The sequence below is a fragment of the Doryrhamphus excisus genome, linkage group LG23, assembly GCF_037039965.1.
Source record: "Doryrhamphus excisus strain RoL-2023G ecotype Guam linkage group LG23, RoL_Dexc_Guam_v1.1, whole genome shotgun sequence".
NCBI lineage: Eukaryota > Metazoa > Chordata > Actinopteri > Syngnathiformes > Syngnathidae > Doryrhamphus > Doryrhamphus excisus.
Window position 1 is genome coordinate 4072154 of NC_136379.1, and position 24225 is coordinate 4096378.

Here is a 24225-nt window from a genome sequence, read left to right on the forward strand (position 1 = left end):
CCGACGTCTGTTTGCAACAGCTGGCTGCAATTATCAATCAGTTGGAATCTTAAGCCCAGCAAAGTTTCAGGGCTTTGCTGGTGGTTTATTGTCAATGTTACATGCATTGTGTGATGTAACTATTCACTGCTTCTCAGTCCACCATTTTGGCTTATCATCCATGGAGAAAAATATGGTTGTGTTTGGGGTATGTGCGTAAGTAACTGGAGTTATGCTGTGATGTCACACATGTGACGTGTGTTTTTGCAAGCCAAAATACGGCTTCATATTGAAGAGCGGAGGCGAAGAAGCACTTTGTGTTGGCCGCTTTTCCTGAAATAACCATTCCACGTAGAAAGCATCTTTTGGGTCAGACCGGGACGCACTGCGAGCTGGTGGGAGAACTTTGGCCAGCCAATCACAGGGCACATATAGACAAACAACCATTCACACTCACATTCATACCTATGGACAATTTGGAGTGACCAATTAAACTAGCATGTTTTTGGAATGTGGGAGGAAACCGGAGTACCCGGAGAAAACCCACGCATGCACGGGGAGAACATGCAAACTCTACACAGAGATGGCCGAGGGTGGAATATTATTGGAGTTATTATTATCATCATTATTATTAGTGAAGTGTACAACGGCTTGTATTTTACATTTTATTAGTCCTTTAATTTTAGTTTATACAAAATAATAGAAACTAAAATTAAAGGATTTAACAATCATAACAATAAGTTCGTATTATATTGCATTATTTATTTTTATTTTTATTTTTATTTTTATTTTTATTTTTATTTTTATTTTTATTTTTATTTTTATTTTTATTTTTATTTTTATTTTTATTTTTATTTTTATTAATAAAATAAAAATAATAATAAAACGGCTAATAAAATGCAACACGACATTAGGGTAATTCAGAAATTGCCTACAGGGCCATGTTTTATCTATATTAGTATTATAGTTTCTATTTTTAAAATAAATTATATTACATGGTAACTCCACACAGAGATGGCCGACGGTGGAATCAAACTCACGTCTCCTAACTGTGAGGCCTGCATGCTAACCACTTGATCGCTGTGCAGCCGTCCCCGTTATTGTTGTTGTCAATTACGTGGGGATGCATTTTTTTTTTTTAATACGAGGCTGTGGGGAAATATGCGCTTTTAAAAACACCCAGCTACGTGTGGTCAAGGCCTTAGTTTCATACCCTTGTGTCTCCATCTTTTTTTCACAGAGCCTTTTTGCTCTGTCCCCCCCTTGTGTGGATGTGTGGATGGCGTGAACACTTATTGTTATGATATATAATAGCCAGGATATTATACAGTATTTCTGACAATAACACAACATGGGGGCGCTGTTAGTAAATCCCAAAGTTTAAACACCAATAAGTTAGCTTGACCGGTCTAGGGTTTATCTAGTCTGTTGCGCGAAGTCAGCTGGGATAGGCTCCAGCATGACCCTGGTGAGGATAAGCGGCATAGAAAACACATAGATGGATGGAAGTTGGCTTGACTGACATTTCTCATACAGCTCTTCAAAACATCCTACTGTAACTTTAGCTTATTAAGCCCGATCATGGTGAAATTGAGTACACCCGTGTAAGGGACGGACAAGCACGTGTGTGTAAAATTTGAGCAAGGTTGGTTGAAAAACATGGCGGCCTCCAAGCAAAACATGTGCAGAGGCGCAAGAGCAGGTTAGTCATTGGCTATTTGCCCAATGTTTACAATATTTTGTGGATATCTGTATTACACAGCACAACCTATAGGGGGCGCCGAGTATAAATCAGACAAGATTTAAGCAGTCTACGAGCGAAGTCGAGGCCCAATGGAGAGCAACCTATCGTGAGGAGTCCTAATCGGGGGGCATGTACACCGCAGCGATGAGGCTAAAGGCTAATAAAGAGGAAGCATCCTGACAGTCTATTAGCTGAATCAGGCGCCTCCAAACAGCGATAAGTCTGTGGTCTGCATGGTTTTGTGTCAGTGTTAGATGCCTCAATGTTGAGCTGTCTCTGGACGATAACACTGCTTGCAGTAATGAGACAAGGTGGACTTTTACAAGCGTTTAACTCCCCCAAGACATTTATCATACAAAAAGCAATAAACTGTCAGCTAATCACAAGCCAAACTAAGTATATTAATTAATTAGTTCCATTAACTTAGTATCAAATTAATTACTCTTAGTTGTGCCTCCATTTTGTTATATTATTGCTGTTGTATTCATTCATTCACAACCCCTTATATAGGCACGGCGGTTGAGTGGTTAGCGCGCAGACCTCACAGCTAGGAGACCCGAGTTCAATTCCACCCTCGGCCATCTCTGTGTGTTTGCATGTTCTCCCCGTGGATGTGTGGGGTTTTCTCCGGTTTCCTCCCACATTCCAAAAACATGCTAGGTTAATTAGCGACTCCAAATTGTCCATAGGTATGAATGTGAGTGTGAATGGTTGTTTGTCTATATGTGCCCTGTGATTGGCTGGCGACCAATCCAGGGTGTACCCCACCTCTTGCCCGAAGACAGCTGGGATAGGCTCCAGCATACCCACAACCCTCGTGAGGATAAGCGGTAGAAAATGAATGAATGAATATACAGAGTAGCCTGCACGGCGGTGGAGTGGTTAGCGCGCAGGCCTCACAGCTAGGAGACCCAAGTTCAATTCCACCCTCGGTCATCTCTGTTTGCATGATCTCCCAGTGTATGTGTGGGTTTTCTCCGGGTACTCCGGTTTCCTCCCCTATTCCAAAAACATGCTAGGTTAATTAGCGACTCCAAATTGTCGATAAGTATGAATGTGAGTGTGAATGGTTGTTTGTCTATATGTGCCCTGTGATTGGCTGGTGACGGTAGAAGCGGTAGAAAATGAATGAATGAATGAACTCCTTATTTACTGATAATTTATTTTTACATGTATATTATTTTTTTCTACATACAATGCTGCTTCTACTTGTTGCCGTTCACATATGAATATTTATTTATCAATGTACAGTTGATATTTACACCTGCATATGTTGTGTTTATTTAGTCTTGTACAGTTGCCATTCACGTCTGCATATATAGCAGTTATTAAGCATTGTACACTTGTCAGTCAAATCTGCATATATAGCACTTGTTTTGCAACAGTTTGCATTCCAGTATGCATATTTAGTACTTTGCATTCCCATATGCATATTTAGTATTTGAATCATGTACAACTGCCAGTTAGATCTGCATATATAGTACTTTAATGATGTACACTTGCTATTGACGTCTGCACATATACACCCACGCACGAGGAGTACATGCAAACTTCACACAAAGAATCAAACCCAGATCTTCCCATCTCCTGACTGTGTGGCCAACATGATAACCACTAATCCACCTATTCAGTGAATCAATGATCCAATCAAACCAAAGGACACAGATATGCTTCATATAGCACACCAGTGCGCGTCTGATGTGAACTCACCGCTGCAGACAAAATCCTTCTTCTGCACATCAGGGACATTCAGGCCCCTCATGTGGGCGGGGGCCATGCACTGTGTGAAGGGCGCCAGGCCCCGCCTCGCCCGCAGCCAATCAGAGAGCCAGGACAGGTGACAGTCACAGTGAAGGTTGTTGGAGTGCAGACGACTGAGGGAAAAGGAGCCAAAAAGAGGAGATTTGGGTTGAATGTTTGTGGGTTCGTCAGCTTGCATGGCGTCACTCACACATTGGAGAGACAGGAACACAACAATATGCTCGTTTGGCGAACGAGTGAATGCGTGTGATACAATATGTCAAAAGACGTGAGAATCGCAACGCCGCCAGCATACACACTGAATGCATAGAAGCAAGAAGAAGCAATATGAACAAATATGACAAGTAGGAGCAAAGGAAATGTGAATAAATGAGAAAAGACAATAACCTGAATCCCAATATGAACATTAGTGACAAGAATTATATGTATTATACATTGTATGTATGTACAATATGTACAAATGTATGCATGAGGTACAATCCGGAGGTGATAAACTTTGGGATTCCAGCAACATTTTGAAGACAAAAATCCAATCCCTGAAATTGCATTGCTTTGGATTTTTAAACCATGGTCATTGAAAGACAATCTGCATGTGTCTATTTACTTTTTCTTTGGCTTGTTTTCAGCAAAAACCCAACATAACAAGTAGTGTTGCAAGTAAGTATTGCCATTTGCTATTCAAAATTATACTTTTTTTTTTGCTGTTTTATGCTCAATGCTTGTGATTTCTGCAAGAATAAAGTAGCAACATTGGCAAAAAAAATAACTGCAACGCTCCACTATAATGTTATTAGACATCCATTTCAAGAAAAAGTCAAAATGTTGTGAAAATGACATGATTGTGTGAGAAAATCATGAAAAAATATATATTTTCATGAGAATGACTTCTTGTGATGTGAAAAAAGTCACTGTTGAGAAAATGTCCTGATTGTATGAGAAAGTCATGCCGCTACAAAAAAGTAATCTTAGGGCAAAAAAATGTTACAGTACCACTCTATTGGTGGTATTCTACTATGTCTGTAGACACAGATGCTCTAGGGTAGTCTATGGCCTCTCCGACCGCCACCACACATTCATTCACATTCATAACACTGGAAGAACTATGATGATGTTATGAGGAAAAAAACAATTTCAGGAGAAAAAGCCATGCTAAAATGAAAAGTCCATGTTGAGAAAATGTCATGATCATATGACAATCTTATGAGAAAAATTTACAAAAAAACAAAAAAAGCAGGATGTTACAGTGAAGAAAATAAGTATTTGAACACCCTGCTATTTTGCTATTTCTCCCACTTAGAAATCATGGAGGGGTCTGAAATTTTCATCGTAGGTGCATGTCCACTGTGAGAGAGATAAACTAAAAAGAAAAATCCAGAAATCACAATGCATGATTTTTTAACAATTTATTTGTGTGATACAGCTGCAAATAAGTATTTGAACACCTGTGTATCATCTAGAATTCTGACCCTGAAAGACCTGTTAGTCTGCCCATTAGAAGTCCACCTGCACTCCATGTATCATCCTGAATCAGATGCACCTGTTTGAGGTCGTTAGCTGCATAAAGACACCTGTCCACCCCATACAATCAGTAAGACTTTAACTTGTAACATGGCGAAGACCAAAGAGCTGTCCAAAGACACCAGAGACAAAATTGTACACCTCCACAAGGCTGGAAAGGGCTACGGAGCAATTACCAAGCAGCTTGGTGAAAAAAGGTCCACTGTTGGAGCTATCATTAGAAAATGGAAGAAGCTAAACATGACGGTCAATCTCAATCGGAGTGGAGCCCCATGCAAGATATCACCTCGTGGGGTCTCAATGATTCTAAGAAAGGTGAGGAATCAGCCCAGAACTACACGACAGGACTTGGTCAATGACCTGAAAAGAGCTGGGACCACCGTTTCCAAGGTTACTGTAGGTAATACACTAAGACGTCATGATGTGAAATCATGCATGGCACGAAAGGTTCCCCTGCTTAAACCAGCACATGTCAAGGCCCGTCTTAAGTTTGCATATGACCATTTGGATGATACAGAGGAGTCATGGGAGAAAGTTTTATGGTCAGATGAGACCAAAATAGAACTTTTTGGTCATAATTCCAATAAGCGTGTTTGGAGGAAGAAGAATGAAGAGTACAATCCGAAGAACACCATCCCTACTGTGAAGCATGGGGGTGGTAGCATCATGCTTTGGGGGTGTTTTTCTGCACATGGGACAGGACGAGTGCACTGCATTAAAGAGAGGATGACTGGGGCCGTGTATTGTGAGATTTTGGGGAACAACCTCCTTCCCTCTGTCAGAGCATTGAAGATGGGTCGTGGCTGGGTCTTCCAACACGACAACGACCCGAAGCACACAGCCAGGAAAACCAAGGAGTGGCTCCGTAAGAAGCATATCAAGGTTCTAGCATGGCCCAGCCAGTCTCCAGACCTGAACCCAATCGAAAATCTTTGGAGGGAGCTCAAACTCCGTGTTTCTCAGCGACAGCCCAGAAACCTGACTGATCTAGAGAAGATCTGTGTGGAGGAGTGGGCCAAGATCCCTCCTGCAGTGTGTGCAAACCTGGTGAAAAACTACAGGAAACGTTTGACCTCTGTAATAGCAAACAAAGGCTACTGTACCAAATATTAACATTCATTTTCTCAGGTGTTCAAATACTTATTAGCAGCTGTATCACACAAATAAATTGTTAAAAAATCATGCATTGTGATTTCTGGATTTTTCTTTTTAGTTTATCTCTCTCACAGTGGACATGCACCTACGATGAAAATTTCAGACCCCTCCATGATTTCTAAGTGGGAGAAATAGCAAAATAGCAGGGTGTTCAAATACTTATTTTCTTCACTGTATGAGAAAAATGTTATTTTATGAGGGAAAACCACCCCAAAATCATTACTATTTATGTTCACATTACACTTTTGTGGACCTATTATGCTTTTTCCACTTTTCTGAACTATAAATGTAGTTAGAATGTTGTATTCTCGTCTTAAACCATGCCGAAGTTTCAGATAATGAGGTTTGCACATTTGATAATGAGCTCAAAAATGCTCGGTTTCAGAGGGCGTGGTAAAACTGCTCCTTTGTGATGTCACAGAGGAGAAGACTTCCTAATATGGGCGTGATCGTAAGCCAGATAAGCTGTCTGCCCTGCCCCAAGCTGTTCATATGATTAAGTGCAGGGGTCTCAAACTGACGGCCGGCGGGCCAAATGTGGCCTGCGAGACGCTAGTTTGAGGCCACCACCTTGATACCAAAGTTTAATGTTGAAATGACAGCTTAAAGCTGTGTGCACACCGGACACAATTAACATGATTTTGCCCCGCCCATACTGTTACCCTACCCTGTTACCCGGCCCTGTTTTGCTTTGGATTAGCAATGAAGCTAAAGATGAAGCTAAAGGCTTATGACGCTGGGTACAAATAAATGCAGGAAATGATTTGGAATAAAAGGGAAAATACACGTCAAGATAAAGCATCTCATCAAACATGTTGTTAAAGTTACCACGCTGCTCCCAGATGGAACTGAGTATGATGCTAACTTGCTAATTGGGTCAAATTATTAAGTTTCATTAATGTTCATGTTAAAGGTTAAATAACTGTACTGTAACTGTTATATACAGTATATATACTGTTATATACTGTTAATATAACTGTTAAATACTGTACATTTGAATCTAAAAAAAATAATTTCTCTACCAACTGTATGTGGTTTCTTACGTTTTTCTTATTTGCTGTTTTATTATTATTTTACCTATTTATTACTGATTGATTGATTTATTGTCTTTATTCTTAATTTGTTTATTTTTTTTATCTTATTTTGTGAATAGAAAAATAAAAATTAAGATATTTGAGAACAGTGGAATGTTTTATCAGATATTTTGGTGTGGAGGATCGGAACCAAAGTACTGAAAAAGTGTAGGGTATAGCAGAAGCAAAAGCATTGAAGATATTTTTTTAATTGATTTTTTTTCCAGATTCTAATAAATGCGTTTTGGGTTTTTTTTTTAAAACCTGATGTGGCCCGGCTTCACCCAGAACCCAGCTCCGGTGGCCCCCAGGTAAATTGAGTTTGAGACCCCTGATTAAGTGGCTAGATGGCTCATACGGGAAAGCTACATTTCTTTACAATGCCTTTCCGGTTTGACACGCCTCAATTAATTCCATTTAATTAAATAAAACTATAAAGTGTAATGTAAAAAGAAGCAATAGAAATATACGCAAACATGCACAAACTGTAATTCTCATCGTCAAAATATCCCTGATTAAAAAAGTCTCGTTTCCCGATGAGGAGTGGATGACTTAAGAGGCATTCACACAAAGTGAAGCCTGTGGAAAAAAATGACCTCCCAGCATGCTAATGTTCAATCTTGGGTGCATTAAGGGATTTTAACACAAAGCTGCGACGCCGCATGCTTGGCGGACACCTTAAGAGTGCACGGCACACAGAGGGAGACTGAGAGAGAAGGGCAGGGAAAATGGCAGGATGTCTTGTCAGCGTATTATACGCCGGCCGGGATATCTCGCCTTTCAGAAGACAGGCCTCCCTTTGTAATAAAGCCGAGGACAAATCCTGTTATGGAACAGAGATGGGGCTCATTGATGCTAGCAGCGGGGGCAGCGGCTTTTAATACCGCTCTCCTATTATAAATCCAGTTTATAGTCAAGCCCCCCGCCTGGAGATAGCCACGTTCTGGCCCACCCCCGGCTCAGCCTTAATTACTGACAAGTAGGATTAAAACACAGGGCAGAATGAGGAGCGGGTGGGGGTGCTGTGCTTGTGTGCTGACTGTATGTTTGTGCTTTATTGTGTGTTTAATGTTCGCTAAGGTCTTGCAAATGCACATTTATGGATGCTATGGAATGAGGTGATGCCATTAGTGGTAAATAAAAAAAATAAAAAATACATTACACATATAAAAAAAAATCTGAAAACAACCTATAACATACAAAATAATACAATGAAATAACCAAAGTATAATGTATTCTTCCTTAGTCCATGCCACACCTTTCCAAAATGCATGACAATGAGGGTTCCATGGCAGAGGTAATGATTAGACGAGAAGATGGAGCGGAGGATTAGGCTGCAAGGAGGGGGGGTGGATAAGAGGTAAAATGGGAGCTGGGGGGGCAGTCACTCATGGTTGACAGACAACAGAAGCATTGGAGGGCTTCTGATTAAACGATATTGGATATTGGTGATTCTGCACTCAATCCGCCCGCCAACTTGTAGCTTCAACCGCGGCCCGAAATCCAATTTTATACGCCTGATTTTGAGGCAAACGCACACATAAATACGCACACACACACGCGCGTACGTGAGCGTTGTGATTGGCTGGAGATGGGAGCTGCCATTCAAATTTGAGCAGAAAAATGGTCCTTTCAACATAAGTGGATTTTGCGGCCGTTCGTGGTGTTGACGGCAAAAAATCACTTCGATATGAATTTGGTCTTTGCAAAATTCAGTCCATGAAATCTTTTGGCACTCAGATAGCCCAAAAGGATAATAGATAGACCTTTTACAAAGAGAAAAACGACGACCGGGATAGGCTAGCATACCCTCGCTAGCCTAGTGAGGATAATCACAATCAGCATAGAAAATAAATGGATGAAATTCATAAAGTAAGGAAGTAAACAAACTAGTCATAAAATAAATACAATGTATGGCCACAAAATAAATAGAAATTACATTCTAAGTCAATTTGTAAATTTGTTAACAAATTAAATACAACATAGTCAATACAACATAGTCTGCCAATATTAATGCTAACAATACACTTACCATGATAACACAAAAGCGTTCTACTAATAAACCGGCTGGTCATAAAATAAATACAATGTATGGCCACAAAATAAATAGAAATTACATTCTAAGTCAATTTGTGAATTTGTTAACAAATTAAATACAACATAGTCAATACAACATAGTCTGTCAATATTAATGCTAACATTACACTTACCATGATAGCACAAAAGAGTTCTACTAATAAACCGGCTAATAATGCTAATATGCTAACATTAGCATGCAACACCTACCATGGTAGCACTACGTTTCAATATGTGTTAATACTGTCAGAAAATGCTACTATGCTAATGTCACTGCTAGCATGCGAACACATAGCATGATAGCACAATATATGCTAAATGTTCTGAGTGAGTTGTACATTTTACACTTTGGAATGGCTTTAAATGGTTAAGAAATATGGTAGCAGTAACAATTGTTATGTATTTAGAGAAGAGCGGGAATGTTGTGTAGTGCAAACAATTGATACGTTTTTGGAGTTTTTGTGTAAAACACAAATTTTAACCTGAATGAGGAGTTAGAAGCCAAAAAAAGGTAGAATACGAATGATCAAAACACCTTTTTAGAATTATATAAGTGTGAAAGATTTGTTCGATTTTGTCAGTTTTGCTGCAAAATCATTTCAAGGCATTGATCACAGCTAAACAGGTTTTAGCAGGAACTTAAAATAATTAGATAATTATGTCTTTATAGGGCTGCACGGCGGACTAGTGGTTAGCGCACAGACGTCACAGCTATGGTTCAATTCCACCCTCGACCATCTCTCTGTGGAGTTTGCATGTTCTCCCCGTGCATGCGTGGGTTTTCTCCGGGTACTCCGGTTTCCTCCCACATTCCAAAAACATGCTAGGTTAATTAGCGACTCCAAATTGTCCATAGGTATGAATGTGAGTGTGAATGGTTGTTTGTCTATATGTGCCCTGTGATTGGCTGGTCACCAGTCCAGGGTGTACCCCGCCTCTCGCCCGAAGACAGCTGGGATAGGCTCCAGCACCTCCGCGACACTCGTGAAGATAAGTGTTAGAAAATGAATGAATGTGTCTTTATAACTCATTTCATTATAACCATAATGAATCCCGGTGGGCATCCTCCATGTGTGTAAGGTCCTGTATATTGTATGTATTGAAGGTATTTGCTCAATTTTGCAAGCTAAAGATAAAAGCAAACACATAGAGAAACACCATGAGAGCGGTTCTAGCAAAGGCAGTGGCGTAAGCTGATTGGTCCAGGACCCCAGCCTCAGGACTCCAGCCTCGAGTGTATAAAAGGCCGGGCAGGGAAAGGAAGGGTGTTTTTTTGCAACTGCGCTGTAATAAGACCCGCTTACTTGTAGGCATACAGGGACTGCAGATAAACCCGGACGTCTGTATTAGGTATTGTTGTCAGGAATAAACAATATGGTTCTCATTCTATAATTTGGTTCTTTAAGATTCCCTTATCCTCTATTCGAAACCCACTTAGAGTCCTCAGGGGGAGGATTTCTACAGTATTCAATGCACAACAATATGCTTTTGACTTGGATCCCCCTTAGTCATGACCTTCTTGGTTAAGGTCTGCATTGAAACATGTAGTCGAATTGTTGAACAGTATGCTTGGCATTAGCAGTGGGATCTCCTTTACTAGTGCATGCACCGGATAGTGTGTGTGTGTGTGTGTGTGTGTTGTACTCACAGTGTCCGCAGCTTAGGCATGTGGTTGAAGCTGGACAGTGGGATGAGGGTGATGTTGTTGTTGTTGAGGGTGCTGCACAGAGAAAAAAGACAAGCAGAAACATATTCATGAGCTCACTTCCAGGAAACGTGCGTTGATGCAAGTCACTCCTCCGCCTTTTAGAAAGTCTCTTATTAGCTCTTTTATAAACTACTCGGCACCGCGTATTTACTATCAAGCCAAAGCGCCATCAACACCAGATTGTCGTTACAAGCAAACACATAATGTACACGCACAAGTGGCTCCCCAAGCACATCACTATTGATTTTCATGTATCAAAACAAAGCCAACAAAGACAGAAAATGGGGAAGAAATGCAAAGACATAAAGCTGTTCCATCAAAGCAACCCAAGGGGGAGAGCAAAGGGCTTTTCAGGCTGCTGAAAGCCGCTGATCTGTGAAGCTGGTCGTTTCATAACACGCTTGTGGCTGCCCAATACATCCACCTCATGCACACATGCTCAAAAAAATTACATTGCCACAAAAAACAACAGGCTGGGATATACAGCTAACATTATAGTATCATTATGGTGCAAACACTGGGAGGTGTTTGATATCATGATAGGATTCTTTACATATAATTATAATCATATTTTCCTAGGTGGAGTATAGAAAGCTCCACTGTTTATGACTTTCTAAATAAGATTTTTCACATTATTAGAGCCCTATCAACATGAAATAACACCCCTATAGTCACCTTTACACTTGTGGTACTTGATATAGTAGACATAATAAAAGAAAATGAGCCCTTTAAGACATAAATAAGACTTATGTGGTTCGGGCAGCTGAATGGGGGCAAACAGGAAGTGATGTCAGGGGTTCAGATTTGGTGTGGTTTACCGCAGTAAAAGTAGTCTGGTCAAATTCATACATTGTTCCGGTGGTCAAGTCTGGTGCTTGTGTGTCTCACCTCACAGTAACATTACTGACAGGTAGTGACCAGTGTTTGCTCTACAGCATAATAGGGTAAAATTAGATATATAGATAGATAGATAGATAGACAGACAGACAGACAGACAGACAGACAGACAGATTGCACAAATTATTTAAATATTTATTTTTTTATAATAAATATTATTACATAAATATTATTATTATTAGTAGTAGTATTAGTAGTGTTATTATAAATAAATAAATAGTTAATTATTACATTTTAACTCTTTATAAAACAATGGAAAAGCAAATGATATCAGATGATATAGAAAAATAAATAAGTTTAATTTCATGTTGTGCATACAACATGAAATTAAAATACAAATACAACATTTGAGTGTTTGCGTATAATTTTATTTTAATCAGGACAGAAATATTTACACAATGCAGCCAAGGACAAGGTCAAAAGCCTCCAATTTGGCCCAATGAAAGTAGTCATTTGCAAGCATTGCAAATAGCGTAAGGTAGCAGGCAAACACACAAAGGCGCCACAGTGAGCGTTTGAAGCTAATGTTGTCACAACTGTTGAAAATAAGTCTCATTACACCCGACTCTCTGTGTTTATACGAACACCCACTCATCCCCAAAATACACTCGCTGCTCCGCACTGTTGGTCTTACTACTTTTCTTTCTCTTTAATTCCCCGTCTCTTCCGAATGGCTTTCGTATCGGCCGGCGTAGCCTCCATGGCCTTGGCGGTGGAAGGATTGAGTTTCACACACGGTCGCTTCTAAACACACACACACACATATATATATTATGGCCAGCCCTGTCAGGGGTGATTCCACCCAGTCTATATAATTTAATTGTGGAATAACAACCCCCCCACCCCCACGCCACTACAATTTCCCTGTCAGCTATCCTCCCTCTCAGTCCCAAATCCCCCCCCCCCCCCCACCACACTTCAAAATCTCCGCCTTAATACAGTTGTGACTGGTCTGGATTAGTCCAAATAAACAGTGAAGAACATTTATATACAATATTAAGTTTCACGTTGGCCTACTTTACAAGCCTCGTGTTCCACATGTTGGGCGGCACTTTAAATACTGCTTGTGTTGTCGGGATTGCATTAAGTGTCTGTATTTTTTTTTTTTTAAATACACAAGACTCTCTCCTCTTGAGTGCAAATGAAATGACTTCGGAATTGTTTGTCCGGATTGCGCCCGAGGAGAGCTCATGTTTTGTGTACACTGCTGGCTTTGTTTAAAAAATGCTTACTACTATTTGTGTCATGTTGCATTCAAACCGCATGATTATATGGTGCGAACCAGTGTTATTAGCATCGCTCCAGCAAATGAAAAACTACACCGATAGATTTACGTTTACCCCCGCCGCTCCAAACATAAGCATTAAACAATTGTGGTTAAATTCATGAAATAATCGTTGTAATAATAATTGTTCTTTTTTTTGTTTTTGAAAAATAATAATAATAATAATGCAAGAATCCCTGCATGTTCTGAACTCCTGTTTCCCTGCTAGTGTACTACAGTACAGCATGCATGTGAACAACCAGGGCAGGTACTAGTACAGTGAGGGGAGAAAGGTGACAGGATAAAATTGTTCATTGTTCTGTGTGCGGGCTGCACGGTGATCTAGTGGTTAGCGCACAGACCTCACAGCTAGGAAACCAGGGTTCAATTCCACCCTTGGCCATCTCTGTGTGGAGTTTGCATGTTCTCCCCGTGCATGCGTGGGTTTTCTCCGGGTACTCCGGTTTCCTCCCACATTCCAAAAAACATGCTAGGTTAATTGCGGCACGGCGGTTGAGTGGTTAGCACGCACACCTCATAACTAGGAGACCAGGGTTCAATTCCACCCTCGGCCATCTCTGTGTGGAGTTTGCATGTTCTCCCCGTGCATGCGTGGGTTTTCATTCCAAAAACATGCTAGGTTAATTGGCGACTACAAATTGTCCATAAGTATGAATGTGAGTGTGAATGGTTGTTTGTATATATGTGCCCTGTGATTGGCTGGCCACCAGTCAAGGGTGTATCCCGCCTCTCACCCGAAGACAGCTGGGATAGGCTCCAGCACCCCCTTGTGAGGAAAAACCGGTAGAAATGAATGAATGAATGAATGTTCTGTGTGCCTGATATGAGCAAATAAGTAAGTTTGATGATGATTTCAATGCTATTGTGTGCTAAGGTTGGTCATTTGTTTGTTGACTGGTGCAAGACTATGTTAGAAAACCCCCAATTTTATAAAAACACAACAAAAGAGCATAACGGACACAGTTCACCGCATCCAAATACAAGACAAAACTACCTGAAATGACTAAAATAACATCAAATATTGCAAACACACAGCCACATGTACTTCGATATATTAAATATACTTTGTGCAGTTTTGCCCTGTTGATGCAGTGGTCTCTCTGACGCAGTACAATTGCCTCTGCAGTCATTGATGGAGGAGACTCTTTAGAAGCAGCCAACCCCAATCTGTGTGTAAATAAAAGCGCGAGGGTGGAAGAAGCAAAGTGATGTTATCGTGTGCATCGTCACTGCAACCGACAAACTCCGGTCAAAGCCTTGCTGGTCAATCCCCCTTCCACCCACACACACATACACACACATACATACAAATACACAAGTACGCACTAATTAAAATACATTCACTAGTAAAGCAAGAACTATGGTTGCCCTCTGCAAAGTCTGTTAGTTGCAGTCTGGGTCATGTCTTCATTTGTCTGGGTATTGAACAATGATCTCCTGCAGTAATGGAGCCTAGTTGGTACATGCATCAACTACGCTGTGCCTTTTTTCATTACTTACGTATTTCTTCATTTGAGATTAAAAGTAAATATAAATGGGCATGTAGGATATATGTAGGAAATATGATCTCAGGGAAGAACTACATTTATAACACTTCTATGCTAGGACTACGTTATGCTAGCCATAGCATTTCAGTATGTGGAATCAAACTATGGAATGGATTGAGTAAGACCCTCAAACAATGCACAACGATGAGCCAATTCAAGAAACAATACAAGCAGTTGATGTTTGCTAAATACAAGGATGAAGAGTCTTGAACCAGTCATGATGTGCTATACATATCACTATATTGACACTTACTATGGTACCCATTATGGCATTGGATGCTCATATCACCTCCTACTTTGGTACAGGACAAAAAATGTAAAAATTAAAAAAAAAAACAAAAAAACTTAAAACTATATTAGGGAAAGCAGGAAGTGAACAAATGTAACAGTTACTTATTGTAAAATATATAATATATATATATATATATATATATATATATATATATATATATACACATACATGTTTATATATTAAATATATAAATAAAAAATAATATAGAAATATTATGTATTATATATATTAAATATATACATAAAATTAATTAAAAAATAAAAAATAAAAAAAATAACAAGACAAACTATATTAAGAATGCAGGAAGTGAACAAATGTAACAGTTACTGATTGTAAAAGTACCAGATGGAGGGGTAGGATTTAATAAGCTTTGCTTCTTCCTACTCCTTTTGGACATGTGGAACTGTGAACTGATTATGTGATGCATTCAATTATCTGATGCATGTTCAAGTGGAATTAAACCATTACCATTACCGTATATGTTACGTGACATGACGCGTCTGGTGTGAATTCGGGATTATTTTTTCCTGCATGTTTAGCTATGAGAGCGTATTGAGTAGTATCCTGTCTGCTCATTGGTCGATCAATAAAACTATGGCTGATTGGTCCTTGTGTGGGCGCCAGAATAACATTTTTTGACTTTCTGGTATCGCGTCACAAGCCAGTGTGTGCACGATGACATGCATGCATTAACATTGATATGTGAGCAGTCGCTTCACATAGTGTTACTACTACTATTCCTTTTGTTCTGATCACTAAAAAGTGATCCGTGCAGTTTTGTCATTTTGGAAGTTCACTGCAAACAGGTCATGTAGCCCTTCATACTATCCGTGCTCACAAAGTAGCCCTCAGCCTCAAAAAGGTTGGTGACCCCTGCTGTAAAGTAAATTAATTCTATTGATTTTGATGGAAAGAACGTGGCGTTCAGCTTCTTTGATGTTTCTTGTCATCGCTCGCAGCAAATTGGTGTACGAATGTAAAAACATCACACATACTAATCTCCTATTGGTTCTAGTTCATTTCCACAAGTTTCTGCTAAACCCTAATAGGAACTGAACCGTGTGAGTGTTTCCCACACAAGCGGTGAAAACTATCAAAAGAGCTTCAAGGGCTCTTTGAGTTTGATGAAGAGCTCTCAGCATCTTGGCCTGGGCCTCATTAGAGCCTGAGGAGAAGGATGGTGAGGTGGATGAGGAGGCGGTGGGGTCCAGCACACAGACACTTGACTGCTTTTCATCACATGTTGGTTTAACCCAGTGCTTCTCAAAAAAAAAAAAAAATGGGCGAGCCACCCGGGTGGAAGGGTGTGGTTGAGTACTTCCAGTGTTCATTTCATGTATTGTACCCCACATGCAGGGTCATGACTAGAAATAATTGAGAACCACTGGTTTAACCCGGGGGCTGCACGGCGGTCGAGTGGTTAGCGCGCAGAGCTCACAGCTTGGAGACCCCAGTTCAATTCCACCCACGGTGGAGTTTGCATGTTCTCCCCGTGCATGCGTGGGTTTTCTCCAGGTACTCCGGTTTCCTCCCACATTCCAAAAACATGCTAGGTTAATTGGCGACTCCAAATTGTCCATAGGTATGAATGTGAGTGTGAATGGTTGTTTGTCTATATGTGCCCTGTGATTGGCTGGCCACCAGTCCAGGATGTACCCCGCTATCATTCAAGACAGCTGGGATAGGCTCCAGCATACCCGTGACCCTCGTGAGGATAAGCGGTAGAAAATGAATGAATGAATGAATATACAGAGTAGTCTGCACGGTGGTCTAGTGGTTAGCGCACAGGCCTCACAGCTAGGAGACCTGGGTTCAATTCCACCCTCGGTCATCTCTGTTTGCATGATCTCCCAGTGTATGCGTGGGTTTTCTCCGGGTACTCCGGTTTCCTCCCACATTCCAAAAACATGTTAGCAGGCGGCTCCAAATTGTCCATAGGTATGAATGTGAGCGTGAATGTTTGTTTGTCTATATGTGCCACTAGTCCAGGGTGTACCCCGCCTCTCGCTCAAAGACAGCCGGGATAGGCTCCAGCACCCCCTGCAAGGATAAGCGGTAGTAAAGGAATGAAAGAATGGTTTAACCCATTGATGTCCTCCTGTCATGTGTGACCCTCCATCTCCTCTCAGCAAGGGAATGACTTGATGCTTTAACCTCCTCCACAGAAAAGAGGCAGTGGGAACGCATCTCTCTCAATGTAAATATTAATGTTGTCACTGTTGGGGTGCTAGGAGAAAGGATTTGGACATTTGTGCCCCCTATACTTTTTTATTGACATAGTTTTTTGCTGAGTCAATAAATCCAACTTGCTGATTCTGAAGTATTTTACAGTTCACACACCTTTGCCAAAGTCATATTTATGCATTTATCAAAAGCTCTCAGCTACTGCTAAACTAGTAATAAAAAAAACCCAACAAAAACAAAAACAGCTTTAAATTGTTGACCCATGTTGTGCCTATGAAACAGGTCTTTTTGTATCAAAATACACACACACAATTCTGAAATACACACTATGTTTCAGTTTTAGCTAACCTTGCCTTTATTTTCACTACTTTCCGATGTATCATTCCAAGCTCGTCCTTGGGGGTGTTCTAAATCTTTCACCAGTAGTGTAGACGTACTTTATTCATCTCCAAGATACATTCACATAATAATACTCGTAATAAACCTAATAATAATAATACTAATAATCAAAAATGTAATAGAAAAATACATAATAATAATCTCACATTTCATATTAAGTGTTTAGTCATACTGTGTCATGTTTTTCATATGTGTTTATATGTCATGAGGGTATGTGTGGTATTTTATTCATAATCCGTATGTTCCGCGAACTGCACTTTTGGGGATTTTGCCCATCATTCACAATCCTTATGTACAAAATAAACACATTTCTGTCCCTTTTCTGTGCATTATAACGCAAAAAAATGAGTTAATTTGAGCTAGCTAATAATGCTGTAATTGGGATACACCTATTTCAACTATAAAGCCGTGTAAAAAAACCCTCTAACAACGCTGCATCGTTTGATATTCACGCTGTGATCATGTGATAATAAAATGTAATAGTTGAAGTGTCAACAGCAACAGCAGCGACAACACTTAGGATGTCCGCTCCCATTGGGATGGCTGTGTCTTCCAGCACAAGACGTGTGCTCTGGTCCTCAGGTAAAAAAAAAAAAAAATGCTGACGGTAAACAAGCATCTTGTTGAGTCTTTGTAGCGAAATTGAGAGCTAGGTATCCACTCTCCACCTGCAATATTAAGGCTCCAAGTGCAATATATTAAGTTCTATGTGAAGCATTTCTATAATGCCTCATATTAACTCACTAGCATGATCTCATAGTGTATAGACCGGTCATATATTTCATCTCATTTCATATTATCTGCAAACAGTATTTGTATATAACGCTGGGTAGCATTGTTGATTTGTTAATATTTGGGTTGTTTATATTGTTTATATTTTTCATTCATTCATTCTCTACCGCTTTTTCCTCACGAGGGTCGTGGGGGGTGCTTGAGCCTATCCCAGCTGTCTTTGGGCAAGAGGCGGGGTACACCCTGGACTGGTGGCCAGCCAATCACAGGGCACATATAGACAAACAACCATTCACACTCACATTCATACCTATGGACAATTTGGAGTCGCCAATTAACCTAGCATGTTTTTGGAATGTGGGAGGAAACCGGAGTACCCGGAGAAAACCCACGCATGCACGGGGGAGAACATGCAAACTCCACACAGAGGTCTCCTAGCTGTGAGGTCTGCGCGCTAACCACTCGACCACCGTGCAGCCCTATAAAGACACAATTATGTAATTATTATTAATTATCTAATTATTTTAAGGTCCTGCTAAAACCTGTTTAGCTGTGATCAATGCCATGGAATGGTTTTGCAGCAAAGCTAACACAATCGAACAAATCTTTCACATTTATATAATTCTAAAATGTTGCTTTGATCATTCATATTCAAACTTTTTTTGGCTTCTAACTCCTCATTCAGGTTAAAATTTGTGTTTTACACAAAAACTCAAAAAACGTATCAATTGTTTCCACGACGCAACATTCCCGCTCTTCTCTAAAAACATAATAATTGTTACTGCTACCATATTTCCATACTGCCGTGCCGCCCTGTTTATTTTTTTATATTGTGTATTTTGTACTGCTTAACTGTTTCCCAACCGAGGGACGAATAAAGGCATATCTTATCTCATCTTCCATCTGTGAATAACACTAAGACTGACTGAGATATTTCTTTTCATTAATTTCAATTAATTAAACAGCATTTTCATTCATCATCCATAATTGATGTCTTTTGACGTTTACTGCAAATATATACGTAAGACAGCCTTTAAGGACTGTGAAGTGCTTTTAGCGGTCATGCTGTGTCATATACGTATGAACGTTCCCACAGGGCTGAATGTCTACTTCAAGTGCTTCACCCGACACCACATTGTTGTAAAATGTATGCATTGTGTATGCTTCCAGAAAGTGAAGTGATGGACCAAACAAAGTCCTTTACTCTGCCATTCCAGAGAAAATGGACTTTTCCACACGGTTGCCATTGGGAACCACCCTGGGAAAGCAGCACACGTTTAAAGCCTAAAAGACACGAAGGGGCTTAATAATCAGCAGCTGCCATATTTACAGCCACATCTTCAAATCATAATGTTTGACTTGCTGTGTTTGAACGGGAAGTCAGTATACATTCGACATTGTGGTTTCTGTATCCTCGCAGAGTCCACGGAAGGTCTAAAGGAGAAACCTTTTGCCAAAAAAAATGAGGCAAGTTCTTGGAAGAACGGTTGAAATTGTGAATAGAAGCACTGAGCCAGTACGACGTGGGGTGTAAATGATAGTTTGTGTTGACTGACAAACGTTGATGCTTAAAACCACACGTAGTAGTTTTTCATCCTATTAACTGACACCAAGTACACAAGGAGAGAAGCTGGATGGCGGCCGCTGACCAATACCATGCGGTTTGGGCAGCAGGAGGGAAGGCAGGAAGAAGGGAGGATGCTGGATGGGAGTATGAGGGGGGGATACAGGAAGGGAAAACAAGGAAAGAGAGGCAGGTAACAAGGAACGTAGGAGGTGAAGGGAGGAATTTGGAGAGGAAGGAAGAGTGGCGGGCAGAAAATGACGGGAAAAAAGGTACAATTGAAGGATAAACTGGGGGCGTAAGGAGGGGTGCAATTGAAGGCAGTAACGAAAGACGGTTGGAGTAAATGGAAGAAACTGAAGCAAGGTGGGAGGGGGGATTTGAAAGGAACAAGGGGAGCGTCCAACGGAATGAAAATGAAGAAAGTGAGAAAATGAAGGGAGGGAAGAAGGAAATAGGAAAGCACACAACGGGGGGAGGCTGCACGGCGGACGAGGGTTCAATTCCACCCTCGGCCATCTCTGTGTGGAGTTTGCATGTTCTCCCCGTGCATGCGTGGGTTTTCTCCGGGTACTCCGGTTTCCTCCCACATTCCAAAAACATGCTAGGTTAATTGGCCACTCCAAATTGTCCATAGGTATGAATGTGAGTGTGAATGGTTGTTTGTCTATATGGGCCCTGTGATTGGCTGGCCATCCGCCTCTTGCCCCAAGACAGCTGGGATAGGCTCCAGCACCCCCGCAATCCTCGTGAGGAAAAGCGGTAGAAAATGAATGAAGGTCGTATAAGGCGGAATGGAAGAAAGAAAGAAAGGAAAAAAAAAGAGGGAAGGGTTTAAGGAAGAGTGAGAGGGAGAATGGAAAAAAGGAGGAAAAAAGGTACGGCAGGTAAGGAAGGAAGGAATTGTTGATAGGAGTGGCTCAATTGGGAAAGTGGGGGAAGGAAGGAATGGAAGGAAAGGAAGCAAAAAGAGAAACAATGGATGAGCTGATGACAGCAAATGAGGAGAAAGGAAGACTGAAGGAGTAAGGATGAGAGAGAGGGATGAAGGGAGAATGGAAGGAAGGAAATAAGGAAGTGGGAGAACAGATGGAAGAACTCGATATTGGATGAAGGATGAATACAAGGATATCACACAACAGGTGATCTTAGCATCCTGATGTTGAGGGAACTGATTAAGGGCGGAGCTTGATATCCCTGCTGTCTGTGGATTGGTCCACATGGAACTGCCATTTCCAGAATGGGAAAAAACGGAATACTTCCAGATATGCTCTCATGCCTTCTGTTAGCAAAAGCAGACAGTATCATGATACAATACTACATCAGTCCTTGCACCCATTTGACCTCTCCTCTCTTGGAATCCCTCCAACCAAACTCCCCGGTCCCGTGACCTTCACCCCGGCTGACTCACCCGACAGTCAAAAAGCCAGTCCAAACCAAAATGACTTGACAGCAGAACGCTACACCGCCCCACGCCCCCGCCTGACCCCCTCTGGCACGCATACACATAGAAAAACAATCAAGCATTGTTACGGTGATGGACTCTACCACACCGCCATCTGAAGGGGCCAACCAAGGGTGGCGGTGAAGGCACAGAAGACCTGCATGACGCGACCACAAATGGTGCAGTCATTACCGAGAGTGGACAAATGATGTTGCACGTCGTTTTGTGGTCAAAGATGCCACGTTGCCAAATGCAAAGACTCGACCGACTGCCAGCCATTGTTTCTACGGGAAAACCATCAACCATTTGTTTACCTTTCATTTCTAGCCTCAGTGCATTTATAATACACTTGTCCATGTCAATCATGTCAAGTAAAATGGCAATGTGATGTATATTTTTACAGATACTATCTGGTTCAGACATTTTCTATGGCCATTTTTTGGATGAATTGGACTGATTTTTCAACGCGCACGGAATATTGTGCCCTACGACTATATTCATTCATTCGTTCATTTTCTACCGCTTATCCCATTTCAGTATGTGGAATCAAACTATGGAATGGATTGAGTAAGACCCTCAAACAATGCACAACGATGAGCCAATTCAAGAAACAATACAAGCAGTTGATGTTTGCTAAATACAAGGATGAAGAGTCTTGAACCAGTCATGATGTGCTATACATATCACTATATTGACACTTACTATGGTACCCATTATGGCATTGGATGCTCATATCACCTCCTACTTCGGTACGGGACAAAAAAAACAAAAAAAACAAAAAAAAAAAACCCTAAACTATATTAGGAAAGCAGGAAGTGAACAAATGTTACTGATTGTAAAAGTACCAGATGGAGGGGTAGGATTTAATAAACTTTGCTTCTTCCTACTCCTTTTGGACATGTGGAACTGTGAACTGATTATGTGATGCATTCAATTGTAATCTGATGCATGTTCAAATGAAATTACACCATTACCATATGGAATTGGTGTCATGATCAGAAGTTATATTTAAGTTAAATTTCTTAGCCTCACAGCAACTATGGTCGCTTCAAGGACCACCAAGCAAAGTGCGAAATTTCAGCGTTTGATGAAAAAACATGAAGTAAAGCATAGTAGCATAGTAGTAGTAGTAAAGCATAAAGAAAAAATGTAGGTGGTTTTAAGAGTGGTACATGTATGCTGCACATTTTACCTGTATTATATTTTTACAAATTAGAACCCACCTAAGTAAGTAGTAGTAAGTAAGTAGTAAGTAAGTAGATGCATGTTCTGCGGGAAAAAATGCATATTTTCGGAGAAAAAAAGCAACAAAACATTTTTTACCAAGATTTGTGTACTTCACGAATGCATGGAGATACACTGTTTCATTTTCTTTCCACTTTCTCATGCACACCTAATTCCAATTAATGGCCAGTCTTCTCTGCTGTTTACGATATTTGTGATCTGTTTTCCATACGTACAGTACATAACAATTGATGTGGATCATAAATAACCTGTATTCCAGGATGATGCGGAGCAACCAGATCAGCTGCATTGACAACACTGTGGAACTGTGAACTGATTATGTGATGCATTCAATTGTAATCTGATGCATGTTCAAATGAAATAAAACCATTACCATATCCTCACGAGGGTCGTGGGGGGTGCTGGAGCCTATCCCAGCTGTCTTGGGGCGAGAGGCGGGGTACACCCTGGACTGGTGGCCAGCCAATCACAGGGCACATATAGACAAACAACCATTCACACTCACATTCATACCTATGGACAATTTGGAGTCGCTACCCTTGTGATCCTAATGAGGATAAGCGGAATAGAAAATGGATGGATGGACAATTCACACAGAGCAAATAACACACATGAAATACACAATACGAGAAAAAATATAAAAAATACTGATGGAGGAATAGTAAGACAAACAGAGGGATGCACGTGTGTTAGCATGCATGTGTGTGTGTGTGTGTGTGAGTTACAAACTGAAAAGTCACCTTGCACAGTGCACCCTGCAACTCTCTCCTTATGAATTATGACAGTTGCTGCTTGGCTAAAGCCACCATGACACACACACAAACACACACACACACACACACCATCTCTCTTTGGCGCTTGTGGAGGAAAGTGATCATAAATTATGCAGCCATTCCTCTTTCCCTTTTTAGGCCCCATAGAGATTGAAAGAAAGTGTTCATAAATGTGCTACTTTGGCCAAACGTCATGTCGCTACTTCCTCCATCCATCAACGTGTCACGCCGATGTTTCGTGTCTAACAAGTTTGGTTGGAGGGGGGGTGGGGGTGGGGGATTTCAACAGTTATGACAACATCTGACGTAGCGATGGCGCCAATCAAAGCGGTGGACACATTTGTCCTATCAAAATAGTCCATCATTGTGAAACGTATACTAAAGTCTAACTGGACAATAGCCTCAATAATATTGAATAATATTGTAATATTAGGACTTTATTTTCATGCAATTACAACTTTAGTCCTGTAATATTACAAATGTATGTGTGTGAAATTTTGTTTCTCTTTTTTAATTTTAGGAATATTACAAACAATCCTACTAGGAATAATATTTCCACTTTATTCCTGTAAAATGAAGACTTTTCCCCAAATATAAATAAACCTTATTCTTATAAATATTCTGGCTTTATTCTACTAAAATATTGATTTTATTCTTGTCATATTTTGACTTCAAAATTACTTTATAAAAGACTATTTTCGGAAGCTATGTTAAAATGTTTTATCTTGCAAAGTTATACTTTATAGTCATGATGTTATGACTTCATTTGGCTTTATTCTGTAATATTATTACAACTTTATTCTTATGAAATCAAGACTTTATTCTCATTTATTCTGCTAAAATGAACCT

The 24225-nt window shown here is 40.4% G+C and overlaps 1 protein-coding gene across 2 annotated transcripts in view; it reads right to left on the bottom strand.

Moving 5' to 3' along the window:
• slit3 (slit homolog 3 (Drosophila)) overlaps positions 1–24225 on the bottom strand; it is a 264962-nt gene that overhangs the window by 89469 nt on the left and 151268 nt on the right. For both annotated transcript variants that reach the window (XM_078788398.1, XM_058048416.2), the window contains 2 exons: positions 10955–11026; positions 3434–3597 (listed from right to left, as the gene is read on the bottom strand). In XM_078788398.1, the coding sequence (XP_078644524.1) occupies positions 3434–3597; positions 10955–11026 (236 nt within the window). The remainder of the gene's footprint in view (positions 1–3433; positions 3598–10954; positions 11027–24225) is intronic.